The 23,060-nt window shown below is 42.2% G+C and overlaps 1 protein-coding gene across 48 annotated transcripts in view; it reads left to right on the top strand.

Moving 5' to 3' along the window:
• ATXN2 (ataxin 2) overlaps nucleotides 1-23,060 on the top strand; it is a 144,078-nt gene that overhangs the window by 100,772 nt on the left and 20,246 nt on the right. For 15 of the 48 annotated variants that reach the window (XM_063647094.1, XM_063647085.1, XM_054442145.2 and 12 more), the window contains 4 exons: nucleotides 6,949-7,253; nucleotides 8,894-8,957; nucleotides 9,854-10,006; nucleotides 10,386-10,446. In XM_063647094.1, coding sequence (XP_063503164.1) covers nucleotides 6,949-7,253; nucleotides 8,894-8,957; nucleotides 9,854-10,006; nucleotides 10,386-10,446 — 583 coding nt within the window. Of the gene's footprint in view, nucleotides 1-6,948; nucleotides 7,254-8,893; nucleotides 8,958-9,853; nucleotides 10,007-10,385; nucleotides 10,453-16,620; nucleotides 16,654-23,060 lie in introns of all 48 variants that reach the window. The other 33 variants (XM_063647093.1, XM_063647084.1, XM_063647098.1 and 30 more) reach the window with 3 other exon arrangements.

The following is a 23,060-nucleotide window of genomic DNA, read 5'->3' as shown; positions in this document are numbered from 1 at the left end:
AATGTTTCTTTGTTAATTTTCTGTCTGAATGATCTGTCCATTGCTGAGAGTGGGGTGTTGAAGTTTCTGACTGTTACTGAGGTCTGTTTCTCTTTTTTGCTCTAATAATGTTTGCTTTATATATCTGGATGCTCCAGTATTGGTTGCATATATATTTATACTTGTTATAACCTCTTGCCGAATTGATCCCTTTATCATTATACAATGATCTTCTTTGTCTCTTTTTATAGACTTTGTCTCGAAATCTATTTTATCTAAGCATAGCTACTCCTGTTCTTTTCTGCTTTCCATTTGCATGGAATATCGTTTTCCAACTATTCAATTTTAGTCTATGTGTGATTTTATAGGTAAAGTGTGTTTCTTGTAGGCAATGGATCTTTGGTTTTTTTTTTTTTTTTTTTTTTTTTGAGACAGAGTTTTGCTGTTGTTGCCCAGGCTGGAGGGCAATGGCGCTATCTCGGCTCACTGCAACCTCCACCTCCTGAGTTCAAGCAATTCTCTTGCCTCAGCCTCCCAAGTAGCTGGGATTACAGGCACCTGCCACCATGCCCAGCTAACTTTTTTGTATTTTCAGTAGAGATGGGGTTTCACTATGTTCATCAGGCTGTTCTTGAACTCCTAACCTCAGGTGATCTGCCTGCCTCGGCCTCCCAACGTCCTGCGATTACAGGCGTGAGCCACCGCACCCAGCCTTTTTTTAAAATCCATTTAGCCACTCTACATCTTTTGATTGGAGAGTTTAGTCGATTTACATTCAGTGTTGTTACTGATTAGTGAGGACTTAACTACTACCATTTTGTTACTTGTTGTCTGGTGGTTTGTAGTCCTACTCCCTCCCTTCCCCCTTCTTTTTTATTTCCTCTTTGCTCCTTTTTCCCCTCCCTCCCTTCCTTGTTTTGAAAGTGATTTTCTCTGGTGGTATGTTTTAATTTCCTGCTTTATATTTTTTGTGTATCTGTTGTAGGTGTTTTTGATTTAAGATCACCATGACAGCCGGGTGCGGTGGTTCACACCTGTAATCCCAGCACTTTGGGAGGCCGAGGTGGGTGGATCAAGAGGTCAGGAGATTGAGACCAGCCTGGCTAACATGGTGAAACCCCATCTCTACTAAAAATACAAAAATTAGCCAGGCGTGGAGGCATGCGCGTGTAATCCCAGCTACTCAGAAGGCTGAGGCAGGAGAATTGCTTGAACCCAGGAGGCAGAGGTTGCAGTGAGTCAAGATTGTGCCACTGCACCCCAGCCTGGGTGACAGAGCGAGACTCCGTCTCAAAAAAAAAAAAAAAGAGAGACACATGAGGGTTGCAAATAATATTTTATAACCCATTATTTTAAACCAATGACAACTTAAAACTTTGATTGCAAAAACAAGCAAGCAAAGAGAAAACTAATAAAAACTCTACATTTCAACTTCATCTGCCCCCTTTTTAACTTTTGTTGTTTTTATTTATATCTTTATATCTTTATTATACTATGTCTTTAAAAACTGTAGTTGTAGGCCAGGCGCAGTGGTTCACGTGTGTAATCTCAGCACTTTGGGAGGCTGAGGTGGGCGGATCACCTAAGGTCAGGAGTTCGAGACCAGCCTGGCCAATATGGCAAAACCCCCTCTCTACTAAAAATAGAAAAATTAGCCGGACATGGTGGCGGGTGCCCGTAATCCCGGCTACTCGGAGGCTGAGGCAGGAGAATCACTTGAACCCAGGAGGCCCACGTTGCAGTGAGCCGAGAGTGCGCCACTGCACTCCAGTCTGGGCAACAGAGTAAGACTGTCTCAAAAAACAATACAAAACAAAACAAAACCCTGGCCTAGTGGCTCACGCCTAATCCCAGCACTTTGGAAGGCGGGGGGCGGCGAATCACAAGGTTAGGAGTTCGAGACCAGCCTGACCAATGTGGTGAAACCCTGTCTCTACTAAAAATACAAAAATTAGCCAGGCGTGGTGGCACACACCTGTAATCCTAGCTACTCAGGAGGCTGAGGCAGGAGAATTGCTTGAACCAGGGAGGCGGAGGTTGCAGTTAGCCGAGATCGCGCCGCTGCCGTCCAGCCTGGGCAACAGAGCGAGACTCCGTCTCACCCAAAAAAAAAAAAAATTGTAGTTCTTATTTTTGAAAGGTTCATCTTTTATTCTTCCTGCTCAAAATATGAGTAGTAATTTATATACCACAATTACAGTGTTACAATATTCTGTATTTTTCTGTGTACTTGTTACCGGTGAGTTTTTGCACCTTCAGGTGATTTATTATTGTTTGTTAACATCCTTTTCTTGCAGATTGAAGAACTTTTTTTTTTTTTTTTTTTTTTTTTTTTTGAGACAGAGTCATGCTCTGTTACCAGCCTGGAGTGCAGTGGTGCCATCTTGGCTCACTGCAACCTCCAACTCCCAGGTTCAAGTGATTCTCCTGCCTCAGCCTCCCAAGTAGCTGGGATTACAGGCATGTGCCACCATGCCCAGCTACTTTTTGTATTTTTAGTAAAGACGGGGTTTTGCCACGTTTGCCAGGCTGGTCTTGAGCTCCTGACCTCAGGGTGATCCGCCCGCCTTGGCATCCTAAAGTGCTAGGATTATAAGCGTGAGTCATCGTGCCCAGCTTGGTTGTTTATTTTCAAATAGCCTGAATTCAAGCTCACTAGTGTTTACTGCTGCTTGATACATTTCTGCTATTGAGAGACTCTGATGCATTTTTCAGTTTGTCAATTGAATTTTTCCACTTCGGGATTTCTGCTTGATTCTTTTTACTAATAATTATTGTAGCCTCTTTTTTAAATTTATAGGATTCTGAATTTGTTCTCTGTATTATCTTGGATTTCATTGAACTTTCTCAAAGCATTCAGTTTGAATTCTGTCTGAAAGTTCACATATCTCTTATCACTTGGGAATTGGTCACTGGTGTCCTTTATTTTTAGTTCATTTGGTGAGGTCATGTTTTCTTGGATGGCCTTGATGCTTGTGGATGTTCATCAGTGTCTGGGCATTGAAGAGTTGGGTATTCTATTCTTTGTAGTCTGGTTTTGTTTGTACCCATTCCTTTTTTTTTTATTTTTTTGAGACAGAGTCTCGCTGTGTCGCCCAGGCTGGAGTGCAGTGGCATAGTCTTTGCTCACCGCAACCTCCGTCTCCCAGATTCAAGCGATTCTCCTGCCTCAGCCTCCTGAGTAGCTGGGATTACAGGCGCGTGCCACCACGCCTGGCTAATTTTTGTATTTTTAGTAGAGATGGGGTTTCACCATGTTGGTCAGGCTGGTCTTGAACTCCTAACCTCGTGATCTGCCCGCCTCGGCCTCCCAAAGTGCTGGGATTACAGGCGTTAGCCACTGCATCCGGCCCCCATTCTTCTTGAGAAGGTTTTTCAAGTATTCAAAGGGAATTAAGTGTTGTCATCTAAGTCTTCGCTCACTGCAGCAATACATGCATTAGAGGGCACCCCAAGACTAGTAATGCTGTGACTCTGTAGAGGTATCACCTTGGTAGTCTTGGGGAAGATCTGGGAGAATTCCCTGTATTACCAGGCAGTCTCTTGTCCTCTTACATTTCTCCAAACAAATGGAGTCTCTCTTTGTGCTGAGCTGCCTGGAGTTTGGGGAAGGGTGACACAAGCACTGTCACGGCCACCATCACTGGAACTGTACTTGGTCTAACCCAAGGCCTGTGGCAGCTATTTTCTGGCCACCACTGATGTTAATTCAAGGCCCAAGGGTGCTTTAGTCAGTAGGTGAAGAATCCTGCAAGAACTGGGTCTTTACTTTCGGTGCAACAGGTTCCCTTTTGGCCCAGGGTGCATCTAGAAATGCTGCCCAGGAGCCAGGGCCTGGGATCGGGAGCTTTAGGAATCTGCTTTATTGTACTGGGGCTGAGCTGGCACCCACTTGCAAGATAAAGTCCTTTTTACTCTTCTCTCACCTCAAGCAGGTGGGTCTCCCCATGGACACCACAGCCGGGAATGTGCTGGGTCATATCTGAAGCTGGCACAATACGATATGGCGCCTTGTTTTTTATTCAAGGCACAAGGGCTCTTTAGTCAGCTGGTGGTGAATCCTACCAGGACTAGGTATTTCCCTTCAAGGCAATGGGTTCCCTTCTGGTCCAGAATATGTCTAGAAATGTCATCTGGGAGCTATGACCTAGAAACGAGGCTTCAGAACTATGCTTGGTGCTTTATTTTACTGTGGCTGAACTAGTATCCACATTGCAAGACAAAGTCCTCCCCACTCTTCCCTCTCCTCCCAGAGCTGTGAGCTGTGGTACCTGGAGTTGGGGGAAGGCTGGCACAAGCACTCCCTTGGCCACCCTAGCTGGTGTCTCAGTGGGTCACGTGTACCCCAAGTCCACTGGCTATGAGCCCAGCACAGTACCATGACTTGTCCAGGAATTGCAGTCCTTCTGGTCTAGACTGCCTTTCAAGTTTATTTAGGACCCCAGAGCACTTTACCCATGGTGGTGGGGCTTACCAAAATTCAGATTCTTTGCTTTTTTTGGCAGAGTTTTGCTCTTATTGCCCAGGCTGGAGTATAGTGACGCGATCTCAGCTTACCACAACTTCCGCCTCCCGGGTTCAAACAATTCTTCTGCCTCAGCCTCCCGAGTAGCTGAGATTACAGGCATGCGCTACCACCTCCAGCTAATTTTTTTGTTTTTTAGTAGAGACGAGGTTTCTCCATGTTGGTCAGGCTGGTCTCCAACTCCCGACCTCAGGTGATCCGTCCGCCTTGGCCTCCCAAAGTGCTGGGATTACAGACCATAGCGTCCAGCCGGAAATTCAGATTCTAATCACTGGGATGGACAATTCCCCTCTGACTAGTGCTGGTCTAAATACTCCCTCTGTGGGTGCTGGCTGAATTCTGTCCTATGCTGCTTTCCATTATGACAGGGCAGCACTGAGTTTCAATGCAAAATCCCACAGTCATTTCTCTCTCCCCTCCGAGCACACAGATTCTTTCTCCACCCCACACTGCATTGTGGGGGAATGTCAGGGGTGTTGGGGGGGCAGTTCAAGACTATCTTCCTTATCTTTTTCGGTTTCTTTTTCCTTGATAGGGTGTCAAAACCAGATACTGTGATCGCTTACCTAATTTTTGGTTCTTATGAAGGTGCTTTCGTATGTGGATAGTTGTTCAATTTGGTGCTGCTTGTTGGGGATGATCACTGGAAGGTTCTGTTTGGCCACCATGCTCTGTCTCTTCTCCCCTGCTGTCTCCTTTTTTTACTCAGGGGTTTAGAATGTCTAACTGACCAGTATGTACAGTCCGGTCTCATTCTGAATTCATCTACTTATGACCTTCCAAGCTGACTAGGCCCAGCGCTTAGTCCAGCCTGCATGATGGTCCCTCCACATCCTAATTACCCTCCCTCCAGTTCATTTCACACAAAGCTGCTGTGTTCACCTTTTTGAACTATAAATCTGCCCAGTACTCTACCCTACTTAAAATTCCTCATAGACTTCCCATTTGCCCTGAGAATTAAAAGCCAAAGTCCTAAACGTAGCTTTTTAATTTTTTTTTTTTTTTTTTTTTTAATTTTTAGATGGAGTCTTGCTCTGTCACCCAGGCTGAAGTGCAGTGGTGTGATCTTGGCTCACCGCAACCTCCGCCTCCCGGGTTCAAGTGATTCTCATATGTCAGCCTCCCAAGTAGCTGGGATTTACATGTGTGCGCCATCACGCCTGACTAATTTTTTTTTTTTTTATCTTTAGTAGAGACGGAGTTTCACCATGTTGGCCAGGCTGGTCTTAAACTCCTGACCTCAAGTGATCCACCCGCCTTGGCTTCCCAAAGTGCTAGGATTATAGGTGTTAGCCACTGCACGCAGCCCTGAACATAGCTTTTAAGTTCCTTTATTGTCATATTCCTTTTGACGAGTCTGTTATTTTCTGACTCACTTGTACATGTGTGTCTCACCCTTGGTCCAGCCATTGGTGCTTTTTTTTACTTCTTTATTTTTGTTATTTTATTATTATTTTTTAAATGAGACAGGGTATCACTATGTTGCCCAGGCTGGTCTTGAACTCCTGAGCTTAAGCAGTCTGTCTGCCTCAGCCTCCCAAAGTGCTGGAAGCTGGAATTACAGTGATGAGCCACTGTGCCCAGCTCATTGGTGCTATCTTTTTTTTTTTTGAGACGGAGTCTTGCTCTGTCGCCCAGGCTGGAGTGCAGTGGCGCGATCTTGGCTCACTGCAAGCTCCACCTCCCGGGTTCACACCATTCTCCTACCTCATTCTCCCGAGTAGCAGGGACTACAGGCGCCTGCCACCACGCCTGGCTAATTTTTGTATTTTTAGTAGAGATGGGGTTTCACCGTGTGAGCCAAGATGGTCTCGATCTCCTGACCTCGTGATCCGCCTGCCTCGGCCTCCCAAAGTGCTGGGATTACAGGCGTGAGCCACCGTGCCCAGCCCCCATTGGTGCTATTCTTTTATGTGATAGAGCCATCTTCTCCCTTTTCTTTGGATTTTTAAACATACTTTTCCTTTTACTTAGACTATTCTCCATCCCAACACCTTTCCTAAACTTCTTTCACACCTTAGACTAGCTGACACTTCCATTGAGAAACCTTTCTTTTTTATAGGTTGCTTTTTCTGTAGAATCTCTTAGCATTTACTCATTTTATTGTGAAGTGTCTGATCTTACTTAGATGACAAGTATAAGAGGATAGAAACTATTTCATATTTTTCTCACCCAGCAGGCACAATTTCTGACATGTGGTAAGCACTCAGTAAATATTGAACTTCAGAGGCTAGGACATTTGAGTGCTTTGGTGACTGTGGTTGTGCTATATAGGTATTCTGTTATTGTTAGTTTATAGTAAAAGCATTACTCTTAAAGTATTAAAAAAGCCTTATTCAAAACATTTCATGCGTATAGTTAATATTACTTTGCTTGTGCTCATGGCAAAAATGGATTACTAAAGTTATTTAAGATATTTAAGTATAATTGTTTCCTTTATTTAGTTACAGCCAAGTTCTACTTCTGAATCCATGGATCAACTACTAAACAAAAATAGAGAGGGAGAAAAATCAAGAGATTTGATCAAAGACAAAATTGAACCAAGTGCTAAGGATTCTTTCATTGAAAATAGCAGCAGCAACTGTACAAGTGGCAGCAGCAAGCCGAATAGCCCCAGCATTTCCCCTTCAATACTTAGTAACACGGAGCACAAGAGGGGACCTGAGGTCACTTCCCAAGGGGTTCAGACTTCCAGCCCAGCATGTAAACAAGAGAAAGATGATAAGGAAGAGAAGAAAGACGCAGCTGAGTGAGTAAACCTGGAACTTAGACCATCCTGTTACTCAATTAACTTTTTTTTTTTAAAGGCATTTAGGTCCTTCCAACTGTGAAAAATCCATCTGGACTTTTAGACTACTTTATACATTGCCCTTAGTTTACAAACAGCTAGTCCAAACCTTAAGTAAATGAGGTTATTGCACCCTGTGCTACTCTTCTGTTCTTCCCCTTTTTTGCACCCCAGGGCTAGAAAAACAAGGCATAAATTAAGAAAAGTTTTTCTGTAAATGAACAGGAGTTGAAAAATTATCAATTCCGGGGACCTATCTTTACTGGATTCCACTCATTAGTCACCCTCACTGTGCTGCTAGGGTGAAAAACTGCCATTGTCAAGGAGAGAAGCATGCGGTGCTTCTACTTGGAATTCAAAATATTTTTCATCAGAAACTCTGTTTTAGTTAATGTTTAGATTTGTTAAGATAGACTTAATTCTGCACATTCAGTATATTAATTAAATGGACTTTTAGGGGCTAACCTCAGAATTTAACTACCATTGACTTAGGTGTTCGGGTACCAAACAATCCAGTTAAAGCTGAAGTTTTGGAATGCAGCTTATTGATAAATTGGGGACTGCTTATTCTTGATTTGAGGCAATTTTTTTTACAGCCATGACTGTTTCCAGGTATGTCATGTAAAATATGTTCTCACATAAAAATTACTGCATGCTAGAATATTGGTATGTTGACTGGTGGCTCATACCTATAATCCCAGCACTCTGGGAGGCCCAAGCAGGTAGATTACTTGAGGTTAGGAGTTGAAGACCAGCCTGGCCAACATGGTGAAACCCTGTCTGTACTAAAAATACAAAAATTAGCCAGGCATGGTGGTAGGTGCCTGTAATCCCAGCTACTCGGGAGGCTGAGGCAGGAGAATTGCTTGAACCCAGGAGGTGGAAGCTGCAGTGAGCCGAGATCATGCCACTGCACTCCAGCCTGGGTGACAGAGCGAGACTCTGTCTCAAAAGTAAATAAATAAATAAATAAAAGGATACGGTTATGTTAAGAATTGCTTTTAAGGATATTTTATAAGTAGCTACTGTCTTTTCAGCTCAAGTGTTTGTTGATTGCCGGGCGTGATAGCTCATACCTGTAATCCCAGCACTTTGGGAGGCTGAGTCAGGCAGATCACTTAAGGTCAGCCTGGCCAAAATGGTGAAACCCCATCTTTACTAAAAATAAAAATTAAAAAAAATTAGCTGGGCATGGTGGCAGTCTCCTGTAATCCCAGCTAATCAGGAGGCTAAGGCAAGAGAATGGCTTAAACTTGGGAGGCAGAGGTTGCAGTAAGCCAAGATTGCACTGCTGCACTCCAACCTGAGCAACAGAGTGGGACTCTGAAGGAAAAAAAAAAAAGTATTTTTTTATTGCCTTTGAGAGGAACGGTTGTATATTACTCAGATTTTTAAAAAGTTGTTCTTTTATGGCTGTATTCTTTAAGGGATTAAGGAATGGGCAATATAAGTGTATATGTTTCAATAAAAACGATTAGTGATCTTCTAGTGAGAACAGTTTAAATCTATATTTAGCAATTTTTTTTAAATTGTCAGGTATGGAAGATTTTAGAGCAACATAAAGTCCACGTAGATTTCACTGGCCTTTATATTTTTTTTAGGCAAGTTAGGAAATCAACATTGAATCCCAATGCAAAGGAGTTCAACCCACGTTCCTTCTCTCAGGTAGGTTTATTACTTTCTTCGAGGTTATCTAGTCCCAAAAAAAGAAAAATTATTATTAATAGTTCTTCTTCCATACCTGCCATCTGAATTTTGTTTTAGTGTGCTAAAACAACCTTCTTTCTTTTTTTTACATGGCCATTAATGAATACTTTTTAGACATTAAAAAAAAGGTCTTTGTTTTGTCATCAATTAGATGTGATCTTGGGCAAATCTTTGAATTTCTCTGACCCAGAATTTGACGATGGTTGGCTAGCTAGGCTGTCAGGTTTATAGATATGTCCTCTGCACCTGAAGGTTTTGCATCATTGGATTCAACCAACCACGGATCAAAAATATAGCTAGGATAATCTGTACTGAACACATGCAGACATTTCCTTGTCGTTATTCCAAAACAATACAGTAAAGCATTTACCTTGTTTTAGGTATTATAAGTAATCTAGAGATGATGTAAAGTATATAGGAGGATATGCATAGGTTGTATGTGAATACTGCACGATTTTATGTAAGGGACTTGAGCATTCCAAGACTTTGATATCTTCACAGGGTATTGTAACCAATCCCCCACAGATACCAAGAGATGACTGTACTATTGTTATTATTCTACTGAGATCATAAGAAGATATATTTATTTTTAATTTTTAAAAACACTTCCATCAGTTTCTTAAAAATAGCTGCCACTGTTTTTAATATTTTTTAATTGGCAAAGTTTTAAGTTCCTACTGAAACATTTTTTCTTTTATTGAAATGTGAGAATTTCTGTGCTGTGTTTTTGTTTTCAATAAAAGGGACATAGTTAAAGCAAGTAAAATTAGAAATATTGTGAAAATCAGTCTTTAAATTGCAATAATAGTTCATCTGTTACCTTGAAATAATTGAATTTATTGTTGTTTTTGTAGCCAAAGCCTTCTACTACCCCAACTTCACCTCGGCCTCAAGCACAACCTAGCCCATCTATGGTGGGTCATCAACAGCCAACTCCAGTTTATACTCAGCCTGTTTGTTTTGCACCAAATATGATGTATCCAGTCCCAGTGAGCCCAGGCGTGCAAGTGAGTCATAGAATTTGTTGTTCACTTAGCCTCCCCAGTTGTTTGTATCTGACACCAAGCACTCTTTAGGTTTTCAGTGACTTGAGGGTGTGATGATTATGCATATGCATTTGAAACAGACAGGCATGCAGAGATTCAATGTGTTCTTAAGTATAAGGACCTAAATCTGAGAATGTTTTCTGTGGAAAAAAAAAGTTTAGATTTACTATAGTTTGGGGTTGGTTCCTTTTAGCTGTGGGTATGATCTAATTTTTTAATGACTAATGGAGAATCAGGAAACCTCATGCCTAGCTCTCTAGCAATATAAAGCTAAGAGTGACAGAATACCTTGTTATTATCATAGGTGCCTAATGTTAATTTTTTTTTTAATTCTCTCAAGCCTTTATACCCAATACCTATGACGCCCATGCCAGTGAATCAAGCCAAGACATATAGAGCAGGTAAAGGTGAGAATAATCCTGCCTGTGTTTGCTTGTAGTTTGCATGCTGCATGAATTGAGTAACTAAGTTTATAATGAATAAATAGTTGTAGTTTAGCTCTGACTTTTTGATAAGGCTATGCATTGACTTTTGATGAACAACATTACATAGATATTCACATGGATTTTATGAAGAAAAACAGGGGAGGAAAAATGCCCATCAGTTGTGATTATATAGTATCCTCTTCAAAAAGAGTAATTGGAGTCCGGGTGTGATGGCTCACACCTGTAATTTTAGCACTTTGGGAGGCCAAGGCAGGAGGATTGCTTGAGCTCAGGAGCCCAAGATCAGCCTGGACAACAGAGACTTTGTCTCTACTAAAATTCAAAAAAATTAGCTGGGCATGGTGGCATATGCCTGTAGCCCTAGCTGTTTGGGGGACTGAGGCGAGAGGATCACTTGAGCCCAGGAAGTAGAGGCTGCAGTGAGCTGTGATTATGCCACTGCCCTCCAGCCTGGGCGACAGAGTGAGACCCCGTCTCAAACATAAATACTGGCTGGGCGCGGTGGCTCATGCCTGTAATCCCAGCACTTTGGGAGGCTGAGGTGGGTGGATCACCTGAGGTCAGGAGTTTGAGACCAGCCTGGCCAACATGGCGAAACCCCATCTCTACTAAAATACAAAAATTAGCCAGACATGGTGGCACCTGCCGCCTGTAATCCCAGCTACTAGGTGGGGCCAAGGCAGGAGAATTGCTTGAACCCGGGAGGCAGGGGTTGCGGTGAGCCAAGATCATGCCACTGCACTTCAGCCTAGGCAACAGAGTGAGACTCCATCTCAAAACAAACAAACAAACAAAAAACAAACAAAAACAAAACCAGACTAATTGGCTGGACACAGTGGCTCCATGCCTGATATCCCAGCTGGAGGATGACTTGAACCCATGAGTTCGAGAGCAGCATGGGCAATATAGTGAGACCCTATCTCAAAAAAAAAAAAAAAAGTAATTCCAAAGCTTTTTAATCTGAAATCTCATTTAAATCTGAACTTAAATTTGAAGAAGAGGGTTTGCTAGATTAATTTACTAGATTGCTAATCTTGCTTTACATATACCTACAGTTATTTCCTCAAAGGCAGAATTTCTTTTGAAGCAGAGGGGCAACTAACTTCAACCAATGTTAAGATCCTATTAGAAGGATGTTTCGGCTAGGCTTGGTGGCTCACGTGTAATTCCAGCACTTTGAGAGGCTGAGGTGGGCAGATCGCATGACCGGGAGTTTTAAGACCAGCCTGGGCAACATGGCAAAAACCCATCTCTACAAAAAAAAAAAGAAATCTTAGCCAGCCATCATGGTGTGCTCCTGTAGTCCTAGCTACTTGGGAGACTGAGGTGGGAGGATCAATTGAACCCAGAAGATCCAGGCTGCAGGGAACTGTGACTGCACCACTGGGCTCCAGCCTGGGTGAAAGAGCGAAACCCTGCCTCAAAAAGAAAAATAAGATGGATGTTTCTGCATTAAAATTAGGGAGTTGTTGTATAATATAGTTGCATAAACTAGTATTCTGTGCTTGTGTGGTTAAAGAGCCTTTGTAGAAAAAAATCCCACATTTTTCTTAAAAGGAAATCTTTTGCCAGGCATGGTCGCTCACACCTGTAAGCCCAACACTCTAGGAAGCTGAGGTGGGCAGATCACTTGAGGTCAGGAGTACGAACCATCCTGGCCAACATGGTGAAAACCCATCTCTACTAAAAATACAAAAATCAGCTGGGCGTGATGGTGCGTGCCTGGGTGACAGAGTGAGACTCCGTCCAAAAAAAAAAGAGTTCTTTTAATGTTGGAAAATGCTAAAGGGTTTCATTTTTGCCAACCAGTTAATTTAGAGTGATTAACTGCTATCAGTTGAGAAACTGTAGAAAGTAGAATAATTTATACGGAAAAGACATTTTTCAGTGCCCAAAAATTGCCTTTCTGACATAAAGGTTTCATTTTTCCTGAATTCCTCAATGTGTTTTTTTGGGTGGGGTGTGTGTGTGTGTGTGTGTGTGTGTGTGTGTGTGTGTTTGATACAGGGTCTCACTTTGGGTGGTGTGTGTGTGTGTGTTTGATACAGGGTCTCGCTTTGTTGCTGAGGCTGGAACGCAGTGGTGCTATCATGGCTCAATGCAGCCTTGACTTCCTGGGCTCAAGCGATCCTCCCTTCTCAGTCCCCTGGATAGCAGGGACTACAGGTGCACACCGCCACACCTAGCTAATTTTTGTATTTTTTGTAGAGATGGGTTTTGCCATGTTGCCTAGGCTGGTCTCAAACTGCTGGGCTCAAGCGATCTGCCTGGCTCTGCTTCCCAAAGTGCCTGCGCCCAGCCAATTTTCTCAATGTTTGACGTAATCGTGATTTCATAGATGTTAACTAAAACTCTTAATTTTCATTTTCTCAGTATGCTATGTTTTTTTTTTTAGCCTTGGAACATATGAACCTGTTGAAAGAACTCTGCCTGAAATAATGTAATCAAATTATAGAGTTTAATCTTATTTTGAGGGCCTTTAAAAATTCTAAGAAGAAAGTGGGTTTTTTTCTTTTTACTGCCATTTTAATGTAGTGTTAAGGTGTTCATGTATCACCAGCAGGTGTAGCTGTTTTCAATGATTACTTAAAACAATGCAATGGGAACTTTTTGTTGTCATTAAAATATAAAAGATTACTATAGTAAGAGCAAGCATGACAGTTTGGCTATCTGATGGGAGAGTCACATTCTAACTTCAGGAGGTACTGTCTTTTTAATAGAAATGATATACCCAGAGGCTGGGCATAGTGGCTCACGCCTATAATCCCAGCACTTTGGGAGGCTGAGGTGGGCAGATCACGAGGTCAGGAGATCAAGACCATCTTGGCTAATACAGTGAAACCCTGTCTCTACTAAAAATACAAAAAATTAGCTGGGCATGGTGGCAGGTGCCTGTAGTCCCTACTACTCGGGAGGCTGAGGCAGGAGAATGGCATGAACCCAGGAGGCAGAGCTGGCGGTGAGCCGAGATGGCGCCACTGCACTCCAGCCTGGGTGACAGAGCAAGACTCCGTCTCAAAAAAAAAAAAAAAAAAAAGTAGAGAAAGGGCTTTGCCATGTTGGCCGGGCTGGTCTTGAACTCCTGGCCTCAAGTGATCCACCTCCCTCAGCCTCCCAAAGTGCTGGGATTACAGGTGTGAGCCACTGCTCCTGGCCTGAATATACCACTTTTACCTATCATCAGTTGATGAACATTTGGATTATTTCCTTTTTCTGGCAATGAGTAATGCTTTTGTGGACTTTCATGTACAAATTTTCATATGAGGCTGGGAGCAGTGGCTCATGCCTATAATCCCAGCAATCTGGGAGGCTGAGGTGGACAGATGACTTGAGGTCAGGAGTTTGAGACCAGCCTGGCCAACATGGTGAAATCCCATCTCTACTAAAAATACAAAAATTACACTGGCATGGTAGCGTGCACCTATAATCAGGAGGCTGATTCAGGAGGCTGAGGCAGGAGCATCAGAATTGCTTGAACCTGGGAGGCGGAGGCTGCAGTGAGCTGAGATCACACCACTGCACCCCAGCCTGAGTGAAAGAGTGAGACTCTGTCTCAAAAAATAAAAAAAATTTTTTTCATGTGGCCTTAGATTTTCATTTCTCCTGAAGTAGAATTGCTGTGATGGAACTGCCAAACTTTTCCAAAGCAGCTGCATCATTTTGTATTTCTACCAGTAATGTACAAGTGTTCCAGTTTCTCCACATCCTCATAAATAACCGATATTGTCTTTGGTTTGGGTTATGTCCATTCTAGTGGTTATGAAGCGTCATTGTGGTTTTTTGTTTTTTTGTATTGTTTTGAGATGGAGTCTCACTCTCGCCCAGGCTGGAGCACAGTGGCACGATCTCAGCTCACTGCAGCCTTCGCTTCCTGGGTTCAAGCAATTCTCCTGCCTCACCCTCCCAGGTAGCTGGGACTACAGGCATACACCACCACGCCAGGCTAATTTTTGTATTTTTTGTAGAGATGGAGCTTCTCCGTGCTTCCCAGGCTGGTCTCAAATTCCTGAGCTCAAGCGATCCCCCTGCCTCAGCCTCCAGAGTAGCTTGGGTTATAGGCGTGCACCACCGCGCTCGGCCCATTTTTGTATTTTTAGTAGAGATGGAATTTAACCGTGTTGGCCAGGCTGGTCTTGAACTCCTGACCTCAAATGATCCGCCTGCCTCACCTTCCCAAAGTGCTGAGATTTTAGACGCGAGCCACTGTGCCCCGACTATAGGTTATCTTTTCACTTGCTTGATGGTGTTCTTTGTAACACAGTTTTTAATTTTGATGAAGTTCAATTTATGTCTGTTTTTTCTTTTGTTGCTTGTGCTTCTGATGTCATATCAAACAAAGCATTGCCTAACTCAAGGCCACAGAGATTTACTCCTATGAAACTCCTATAAAACTCCTATGATTTTTATAGTTTAGCTCTTAACATTTAGGTCTACAATCTCTTTTGAGTTAATTTTTGTGTATGATATGAGAGTAGTGGTCCAGGTTTTTCCTTTTGCTTGTAGATATCCATTGTCCCCACCTCATTTGTTGAAAAGACTATTCTTTCCTCTTAAATTGTTTGTTTATTTATTTTTGAGATGGAGTGTCGCTCTGTCGCCCAGGCTGGAGTGCAGTGGCGCTATCTTAGCTCACTGCAACCTCCGCCTCTCAGATTCAAGCGATTCCCCTGCCTCAGCCTCCTGAGTAGCTGGAATTACAGGGGTGCGCCACCACACCCGGCTAATTTTTGTATTTTTAGTAGAGACGGGGTTTTACCATGTTGGTCAGGCTGGTCTCGAACTCCTGACCTCGTGATCTGCCTGTCTCCTGGCACCCTGGGAGGCTGAGAGGCTGAGGTGGGAGGATCACTTGAGCTCAGGAGTTTGAGACCAGCCTGTACCATTATGCCTGGCTAATTTTAGAATTTATCTTAAAGTATAAAATGTGAATCCAATTTATCTTGTTCTAAATGACTATCCAAAATGTTTTAACCAGTTTTATTAGTCTGTAATTTACATACAAGAAAATGCTCGTCTTTTTTATGTTTACATTTTAATGAGTTTTGACAAATATATTTGCTCATGTAACTACTTGCTTCATCAGTGAAGATGGAAAACATTGTGCCTGTTCCTCTTCTCTGTCCAACTGTACTTTATTACCAGTAGCTCCAGTTAACCAGTAATCTGCCTTCTTTTACTATAGATTAGGTTTATCCTCTCTAGATTTCTTTCTTTTTTTTTTTTTTTTGATTTAGGTTTTTTTGTTTTTTTGTTTTTTTACTTAAAAAATTTTTTTTTTGGAGACATCTCATTATATTGCCCAGGCTGGTCTCAAACTCTTGAGCTCATCTCAGCCTCCCAGAGTGCTAGGATTACAGATGTGAGCCACCTCAGCCGGCTCCTAGATTTTTTTTTTTTTTTTTTTTTTTAATAAATGGAATCAAACAGCATATAACAGGTGTTCAATCTTTTGGCTTCCCTGGGTCATATTGGAAGAATTGTGTTGGGCCACACATAAAATACACTAACACTAATGATAGCTGATGAACAAAACAAAAAAAAATAGCAAAATTTACAATGTTTTAAGAAAGTTTATGAATTTGTGTTGGGCCACATTCAAAGCCCAGGACGCAAGTTGGACAAGCTTGGTATATAATTTCATATGTGTGTCCTAAACAGTGTAGTAATTTGAGTTTCATGTTAGTATCAGCTTATTCCTTTTTGTTTGTTTGTTTGTTTTTGAGATGGAGTCTTGTTCTGTCTCCCAGAACTGGTCTGCAATTCCACTGCCTCAGCCTCCCAAGTAGCTGGGATTACAGGCATGTGCCACCACGCCTGGCTAATATTTGTCTTTTTTTTTTTTTTAAGCAGAGACGGGGTTTCACCATGTTGGCCAGGCTGGTCTCGAACTCCTGACCCCAAATGATCCACCTGCCTTGGCCTCCCAAAGTGCTGGGATTACAGGCGTGAGTCACCGTGCCCAGCCAGCTTATTCTTATTGCTGGGTAGCATTTCATTTTATGATTATACCACAGTTAATTTACCCATTACTAGTTGATGGGCATTTGAGTTATTGCCAGCTTTTGGCTATTATGTATGAAGCTGCTGTGAGCATTTGTGTACAAGTGTTTGTGTTTTTATTTCTTTTAGTTAAATACCTAGAATTGGAATTGCTGAGGTATGGTAAGTGCATATTTCATTTTTTAAAAAAATTTATTTTATTTTTTATTTATTTATTTATTTTTTGAGATGAAGTCTCACTGTGTTGCCCAGGCTGGAATTCAGTGGCGTGATTTCAGCTCATGGCAACCTCCCCGTCCTGGGTTCAAGCAATTCTCCCACCTCAGCCTCCCAAGTAGCTGGGATTACAGGCGTGCACCACCATGCCTGGCTAATTTTTTTGTATTTTTAGTAGAGACGGGGTTTCACCACGTTGGCCAGGCTGGTCTCGAACTCCTGACCACAAGTGATCCACCTGCCCCAGCCTCCCAAAGTGTTGGGATTACAGATGTGAGCCACCACACACTGCCTGGTAAATACATATTTCAATTAATAAGGAACTAGCAATCTTCCAAAGTGATTGTATCATTTTACATTCCAACTGATCAGGTACATATGCAGGTTCCAAGTGTTCTGCATCCTTGCCAACACTTGGTATTGTGTTATCTTTTTAATTTCAACAGGTCTAATGGGTGTCTTATGGTATCTCATTGTGATCTTAAATGTACATTTCTCTGATGATGACTGATCCAGGAGCACCTCGTCATGTGTATGTTTATTTTCAGCTGTCAACCTTTTTTTTAGTAAATTGTTCAAATATTTTTTTCATTTTATTTATTTATTTATTTATTTATTTATTTATTTATTTGATGGAATCTCTCTTTTGCCCAGGCTGGAGTGCAGTGGTGCCATCTTGGCTCACTGCAACCTCTGCCTCCCAGGTTCAAGCAATTCTCCTGCCTCAGCCTCCCAAGTAGCTGGGGGTCTCTAACTCCTGACCTCAGGTGATCTACCCGCCTCGGCCTCCCAAAGTGCCGAGATTACAGGTGTGAGCCACTGTGCCTGTCCTAATATTTCTTTTTGTCTCAGTGTTTCTGGCTGGGTGCAGTGACTCACGCCTGTAATTCCAGCACTTTGGGAGGCCAACCTGGATGGATCATTTGAGCCAAGAGTTTAAGACCAGCCTGAGGAACATGACAAAACCCTGTCTTTGCAAAAAAAAAAAAGAAAAATTAGCCAGGCACGGAAGCGCATTCCTATGGTCCCAGCTACTTGGGGGGCTGAGGTGGGACAGTCACTTGAGCGAGGTTGCGGGGGTTTGGAGGACAATGGAGGGGTGATCAAGGTTGCAGTGAGCTGAGATTGCACCACTGCACTCCAGCCTGGGCAATAAAGCCAGACCCCGTCTCACAAAAAAAAAGTCATGTTTCTTTTCTTACTGTGAAAAGTAAAGTTACTACTTTTAGTAAATTATTTTAAGTTATTTATATATTCTGGTTACAAGTCCTTTCTCAGATATAGGTATTGTGAATATTTTCTCCCAGTCTGCGGTTTTTTTGAAGAGCCAGTATTGTTAATTTTAATGAAGCCTTATTTATCAAGCTTTTCTCTTAAGGTTTATGCATTTTTGTATCATAATAAGAAATCTTTTACGTACCCGAGGTTATGAATGTTTTTATGGTTAGGTGTATGGTTGATTTCAGGTTAGGTTTTGTGTAGGGTGTGATGTAAAGGTGGAGCTTCATTTTCTCCGCCATAAATATTTACTCGGTTTCTCTGGCACCAGCCCCTGTTTTCCATTGGTGGCTTTATTTTTTTTCTCTTTTTGAAACAAGCGTCTCAATCTTGTTACTCAGGCTGGAGTGCAGTAGTGTGACCTTGGCTGACTGCAACCTCCACTTCCTGGGGTCAAGCGATTCTGCCTCAGCCTCTTGAGTAGCTGGGATTACAGGTGCCCGCCACTACACCCAGCTAATTTGTATTTTTTTCTTTTTTTTAGTAGAGACAGGGTCTCACCATGTTGGCCAGGCTAGTCTCGAACTCCTGACCTCAGGTGATCTGCTCATCTCAGCCTCCCAAAGTTCTGGGATTACAGGCATGAGCCACTGCGCCCAGCCATAGTAGCTTTATTGAATTCAGTTGACCGTATTGTATATGTGTCTATTTGTGAACTGTTTTGTTGTATTGATCTTTGTATATATCCTTAGGCCAATTCTCTCTTTATTGCTGTTACTTTGTAATCAACCTTTAAGTTTATATGAGTCTCCCAGTTTTATTCTTGTCAAAATTACTCTTATTCTGCATTCTTTGAATTTCCAAATAAATTTTAGAACCAGCTTGGGATTGTGCACTGAATCTTTGTATCAGTTCTGGGAGAAATATCTTAACAATATGGAATCTTCATTGATGTCATCGTATACTGCTCCATTTATTTAAGTCTTAAGTTTCACCAGTGTTTTCTAGTTTTCTTTGTATCAGTTTGTGCCTACTTTCTTAAATTTATCCCTTAATATTTCATCTGTTTTGTGCTGTTGTGAGTTATGTTTTAAAAACTTTCAACGTTTGTTTATTCGTAAATAGAGATGCACTTGATTTTTTAATATTGACCTTGTATCTTGATGTGTTGGTAAACCCACTGTTTCTGGCAGCCCTTTAAGACTTAAACATACAGTCATGATCTAATCACCATGTTGGTGTTTTTGGTTTTTTTGTTTTTTTTTTCCTTATTGTACTGGTGCATTACTGAAAAAAGCATGAGATTTTGCCATGCTCCCATTCTTAGGGGTGAGACATTGTCTTTCACTATTAAGCACACAGTTAGGTGTTACTTCAGTTCCTAATTTGCAGAGATGGGTTTGTTTTCTTTTTAATCATGAATGGTTATTGGATTATGTTCAAATACTTATCATCTACTAAGTATATCATATTGACCAGGTACAGTGGCTCATACCTATAACTTCAGAGCTTTGGGAGGCCAAGGCAGGAGAATTGCTTGAGGCCAGGAGTTCAAGACCAACCTGGGTGATGTAGGAAAACCCCATATCTACAAAACAATTTAAAAATTTGCTGGGTGTGGTGGCACACACCTGTAGTCCTAACTACTTGAGAGGCTGAGGAAGGAGGATTGCTTGGGCCCAGTAGTTTAAAGCTGCAGTGAGCTGTGATTGTACCACTGTACTCCAGCCTGGGTGACAGAAGGAGACCCTGTATTTAAAGTGTGTGTGTGTGCACACGCATAGATAGATAATAATGTAATTCCATTATGGTCATACAAACTGATATGAAATGCCATTTTATCATAAAACAAGCGTCTATTTGTGGTTGAATTTGTTTCTGGATTTTTCACTCTGCTTCACTAATCTAATAGGACTACCTTCTCATCCATTCACTGCCAACATTGATTTTTCTTTTCAGATTACCTTGAATTTTCTGTTTATTTTTCCATATGAACTCTATAATTAACTTACTACTAAAAAAAATCAGTTGCCTTTTTAAAACCAACTGATCTTTAAAATATATCTTGGCTGGGCCCGGTGGCAGGCACCTGTAATTCTAGCTACTTGGGAGACTGAGGCAGAAGAATTGCTTGAACCCAGGAGGCAGAAGTTGTAGTTGAGTTGAGATTGCGCACTTGTACTCCAGCCTGGGTGACAGAGCAAGATTCCCTTTAAAAAAAAAAAGAAACAGAAAAGATAAATCTTTTTACAATAATTTGTTCCAGTTAGGGTCCAAATCAGGCTTGCAAGTTGGATTTGTTTATATGTTGAAGTCATTTTTTTTTAATTGTTTCATATTGTGGTAACTTTTTTTTTTTTTTTTTTGAGATGGAGTCTTGGCTCTGTCACCTAGGCTGGAGTACAGTGGCACAATCTCAACTCACTGCAACCTCCCCCTCTGGGGTTCAAGCAATTCTCCTGCCTCAGCCTCCCAAGTAGCCTAGCCTTTTTGTTTTTTTTTTTTTTTTGAGACGGAGTCTCGCTCTGTCGCCCAGGCTGGAGTGCAGTGACGCGATCTTGGCTCACTGCAAGCTCCGCCTCTCGGGTTCATGCCATTCTCCTGCCTCAGCCTCCCAAGTAGCTGGGACTACATTTGCCCGCCACCATACCTGACTTAATTTTTTTGTATTTTTAGTAGAGACAGGGTTTCACTGTGCTAGCCAGGATGGTGTCGATCTCCTGACCTCGTGATCCGCCCACCTCGGCCTCTCAAAGTGCTGGGATTACAGGTGTGAGCCACTGCGCCTGGCCTTGTATTTTTAATAGAGATGGGGTTTCACCATGTTGGCCAACCTGGTCTTGAACTCCTGACCTCAAATGATCTACCCACCTTGGCCTCCCAAAGTGCTGGGATTACAGGTGTGAGCCATCGCTCCCAGCCTTGTGGTAACTTTTTATTACGAATGTATTGAGACATTAATAACCTAGGCCAGTCATGTTTCATCCCTACCCATTGTCTCTTAAAAGCTTTGAGTCCACTGGATTATTTTGAGGCAAATTGTAGACATTGCATCAGTTTATCCACCAACAATTTAGTGTGTATCTTTAAGTTGGTTTTGGTTTTGTTTTTTGTTTTTGAGATGGGGTCTCGCTTTGTTGCCCAGGCTTGGAGTGCAGTAGTGCAATCATAGCTCACTGCTGCTTCGAATTCCTGGTCTCAAGGGATCCACCCTCCTCAGCCTCTCAAGTAACTGTGACTACAGGCACATGCCACCTTGCCAGCTTTTCTTGTCTTGTCTTTCTTCCTCTTTGTTTTTTTGTTTTTTGAGACAGAGTCTCACCATCTTGCTATCTTGCCCAGGCTAGTCCTAAACTCCAGGGCTTAAGTTATCTTTCTACCTCAGCCTCCTAAAGTGCTGGGATTACAGGCCAGCACTTTAGGAGGTGCTGGATGAGCCATCACACCCAGCCAAGTCATAGGTTTTTTTGTTTGTTTGTTTTTTGAGATAGAGTCTAACTCTGTCACCCAAGCTGGAGTGCAGTGGCATGATTTCAGCTCAGTGCAGTCTCTACCAATTGGGCTTAGGTGATCCTCCCACCTCAACCTCCCAAGTAGCTGGGACTAAAGGTGCACGCCACCATACCTGGCTAATTTTTGTATTTTTTGTAGAGACAGGGTTTCGAATTCCTGAGCTCAAGCAGTCTGCCCGCCTTGGCTCTCAAGGTGCCAGGATTACAGGCATGAGCCACTGCACTCAGCCCTCATAGTTTTAAATAGAGTTTTTCCCTTAGTTTTTGTCTTCTTCATATCCAGCTTGTCTTGTATTTTTTTCCCATGATCTGAATTTTGCTGACTGTATCCCTGTGTTGATATTTAAAGTAGACTTCTATCCCCTGTAATCTTTGTAAACTGATAGTAGATAATGAAGGCTTGATAAGATTGGGTTTTGTTTTTTTTTTTCCCCAGTGTTTCACAGATGTATGTACTTTCAGTGAGGAGTCATGTAATGTAATCAGTCTTTTTTCCTGATAGGAGTAGTCAGTGAGTTCCTAGATGTTTTATCTATCCAGGAGATAATATGTCCCTTTAGCGCCTTAATTTTTTTGGTGTGTTTTTTAGCAGCCATTGATGATAATTGTCTAGCCCAAGATCAATTATTTCCTTAGGGGTTGCAAAATGGTGACATTCTTTTCCTTTCATCCCTTCTTCAATTATTACCTGGAATATTTTTATAAAGAAAAACTTTCCCATATCCAGCTGTTTGGTTACCCGGAGGTATAGCTTTCTTAGGAAAAGTAATTTAAAATGTTAATCATTTCCCTTTTTAAGGCAGTCTTCAAAATGATGAGTTGGTTTTCTATTATCCTCCAAAGGTAACCAATGAGGTGGTTTTTTTGTTATTGATTCTTATTATCAGTATAAACTTCTGGATTTTTTTTTTTTTTTTTTTTTAATTTTTTGGAGACAAGGTCTGGCTCTATTACCTAGGCTGGAGTGCAGTGGGATGATCTGGGCATACTGCAGCCTCAACTTCCCGAGCTAAGGCAATCCCCCCACCTCAGCCTCCCAAGTAGCTGGGACTTACAGGCAAGCACCACCGTGCCTGGCTTAATTTTTGTATATTTTGTAGAGACAGGGTTTCACCATGTTGCCCCAGGCTGGTGTCGAACTCCTGAGCTCAAGCAGTCTGCCTGTGTCAGCCTCAGAAAGTGGTGGGACTACAGGCATGAGCCACCATGGCAGGCCAGAATCACAATAAACTTATAAATTAACTTGAGAAGAAATGATTGATGTCTTCATGATGTTGAGTCTTCCTATTCAAGAACAAAGTATACCTTCAGTAGCATGTTAAAGTTTATCCTTGGCTGGATGCAGTGGCTGATGCCTGTAATCCCAACTCTCTGGGAGGCGGAGGTGGGCAGATCACTTGAGTTCAGGAGTTCGAGACCAGCCTGGCCAACATGGTGAAACCCCATCTCTACTAAAAATACAAAAAGAAAGTATTAGCTGGGTGTGGTGCGCACCTGTAGTCCCAGCTACTCTGGAGGCTGAGGTAGGAGAATCACTTGAACCTGGGAGGCAGAGAGTGCAGTGAGTCAAGATTGCACCACTGCACTCCAGCTTGGGCGACCGAGCGAGACTCTGTCTCAAAG

This window comes from Pongo pygmaeus, chromosome 10 (assembly GCF_028885625.2).
Source record: "Pongo pygmaeus isolate AG05252 chromosome 10, NHGRI_mPonPyg2-v2.0_pri, whole genome shotgun sequence".
NCBI classification, from domain to species: Eukaryota; Metazoa; Chordata; class Mammalia; order Primates; family Hominidae; genus Pongo; species Pongo pygmaeus.
This window is presented reverse-complemented; position numbering and strand designations above follow the sequence as displayed.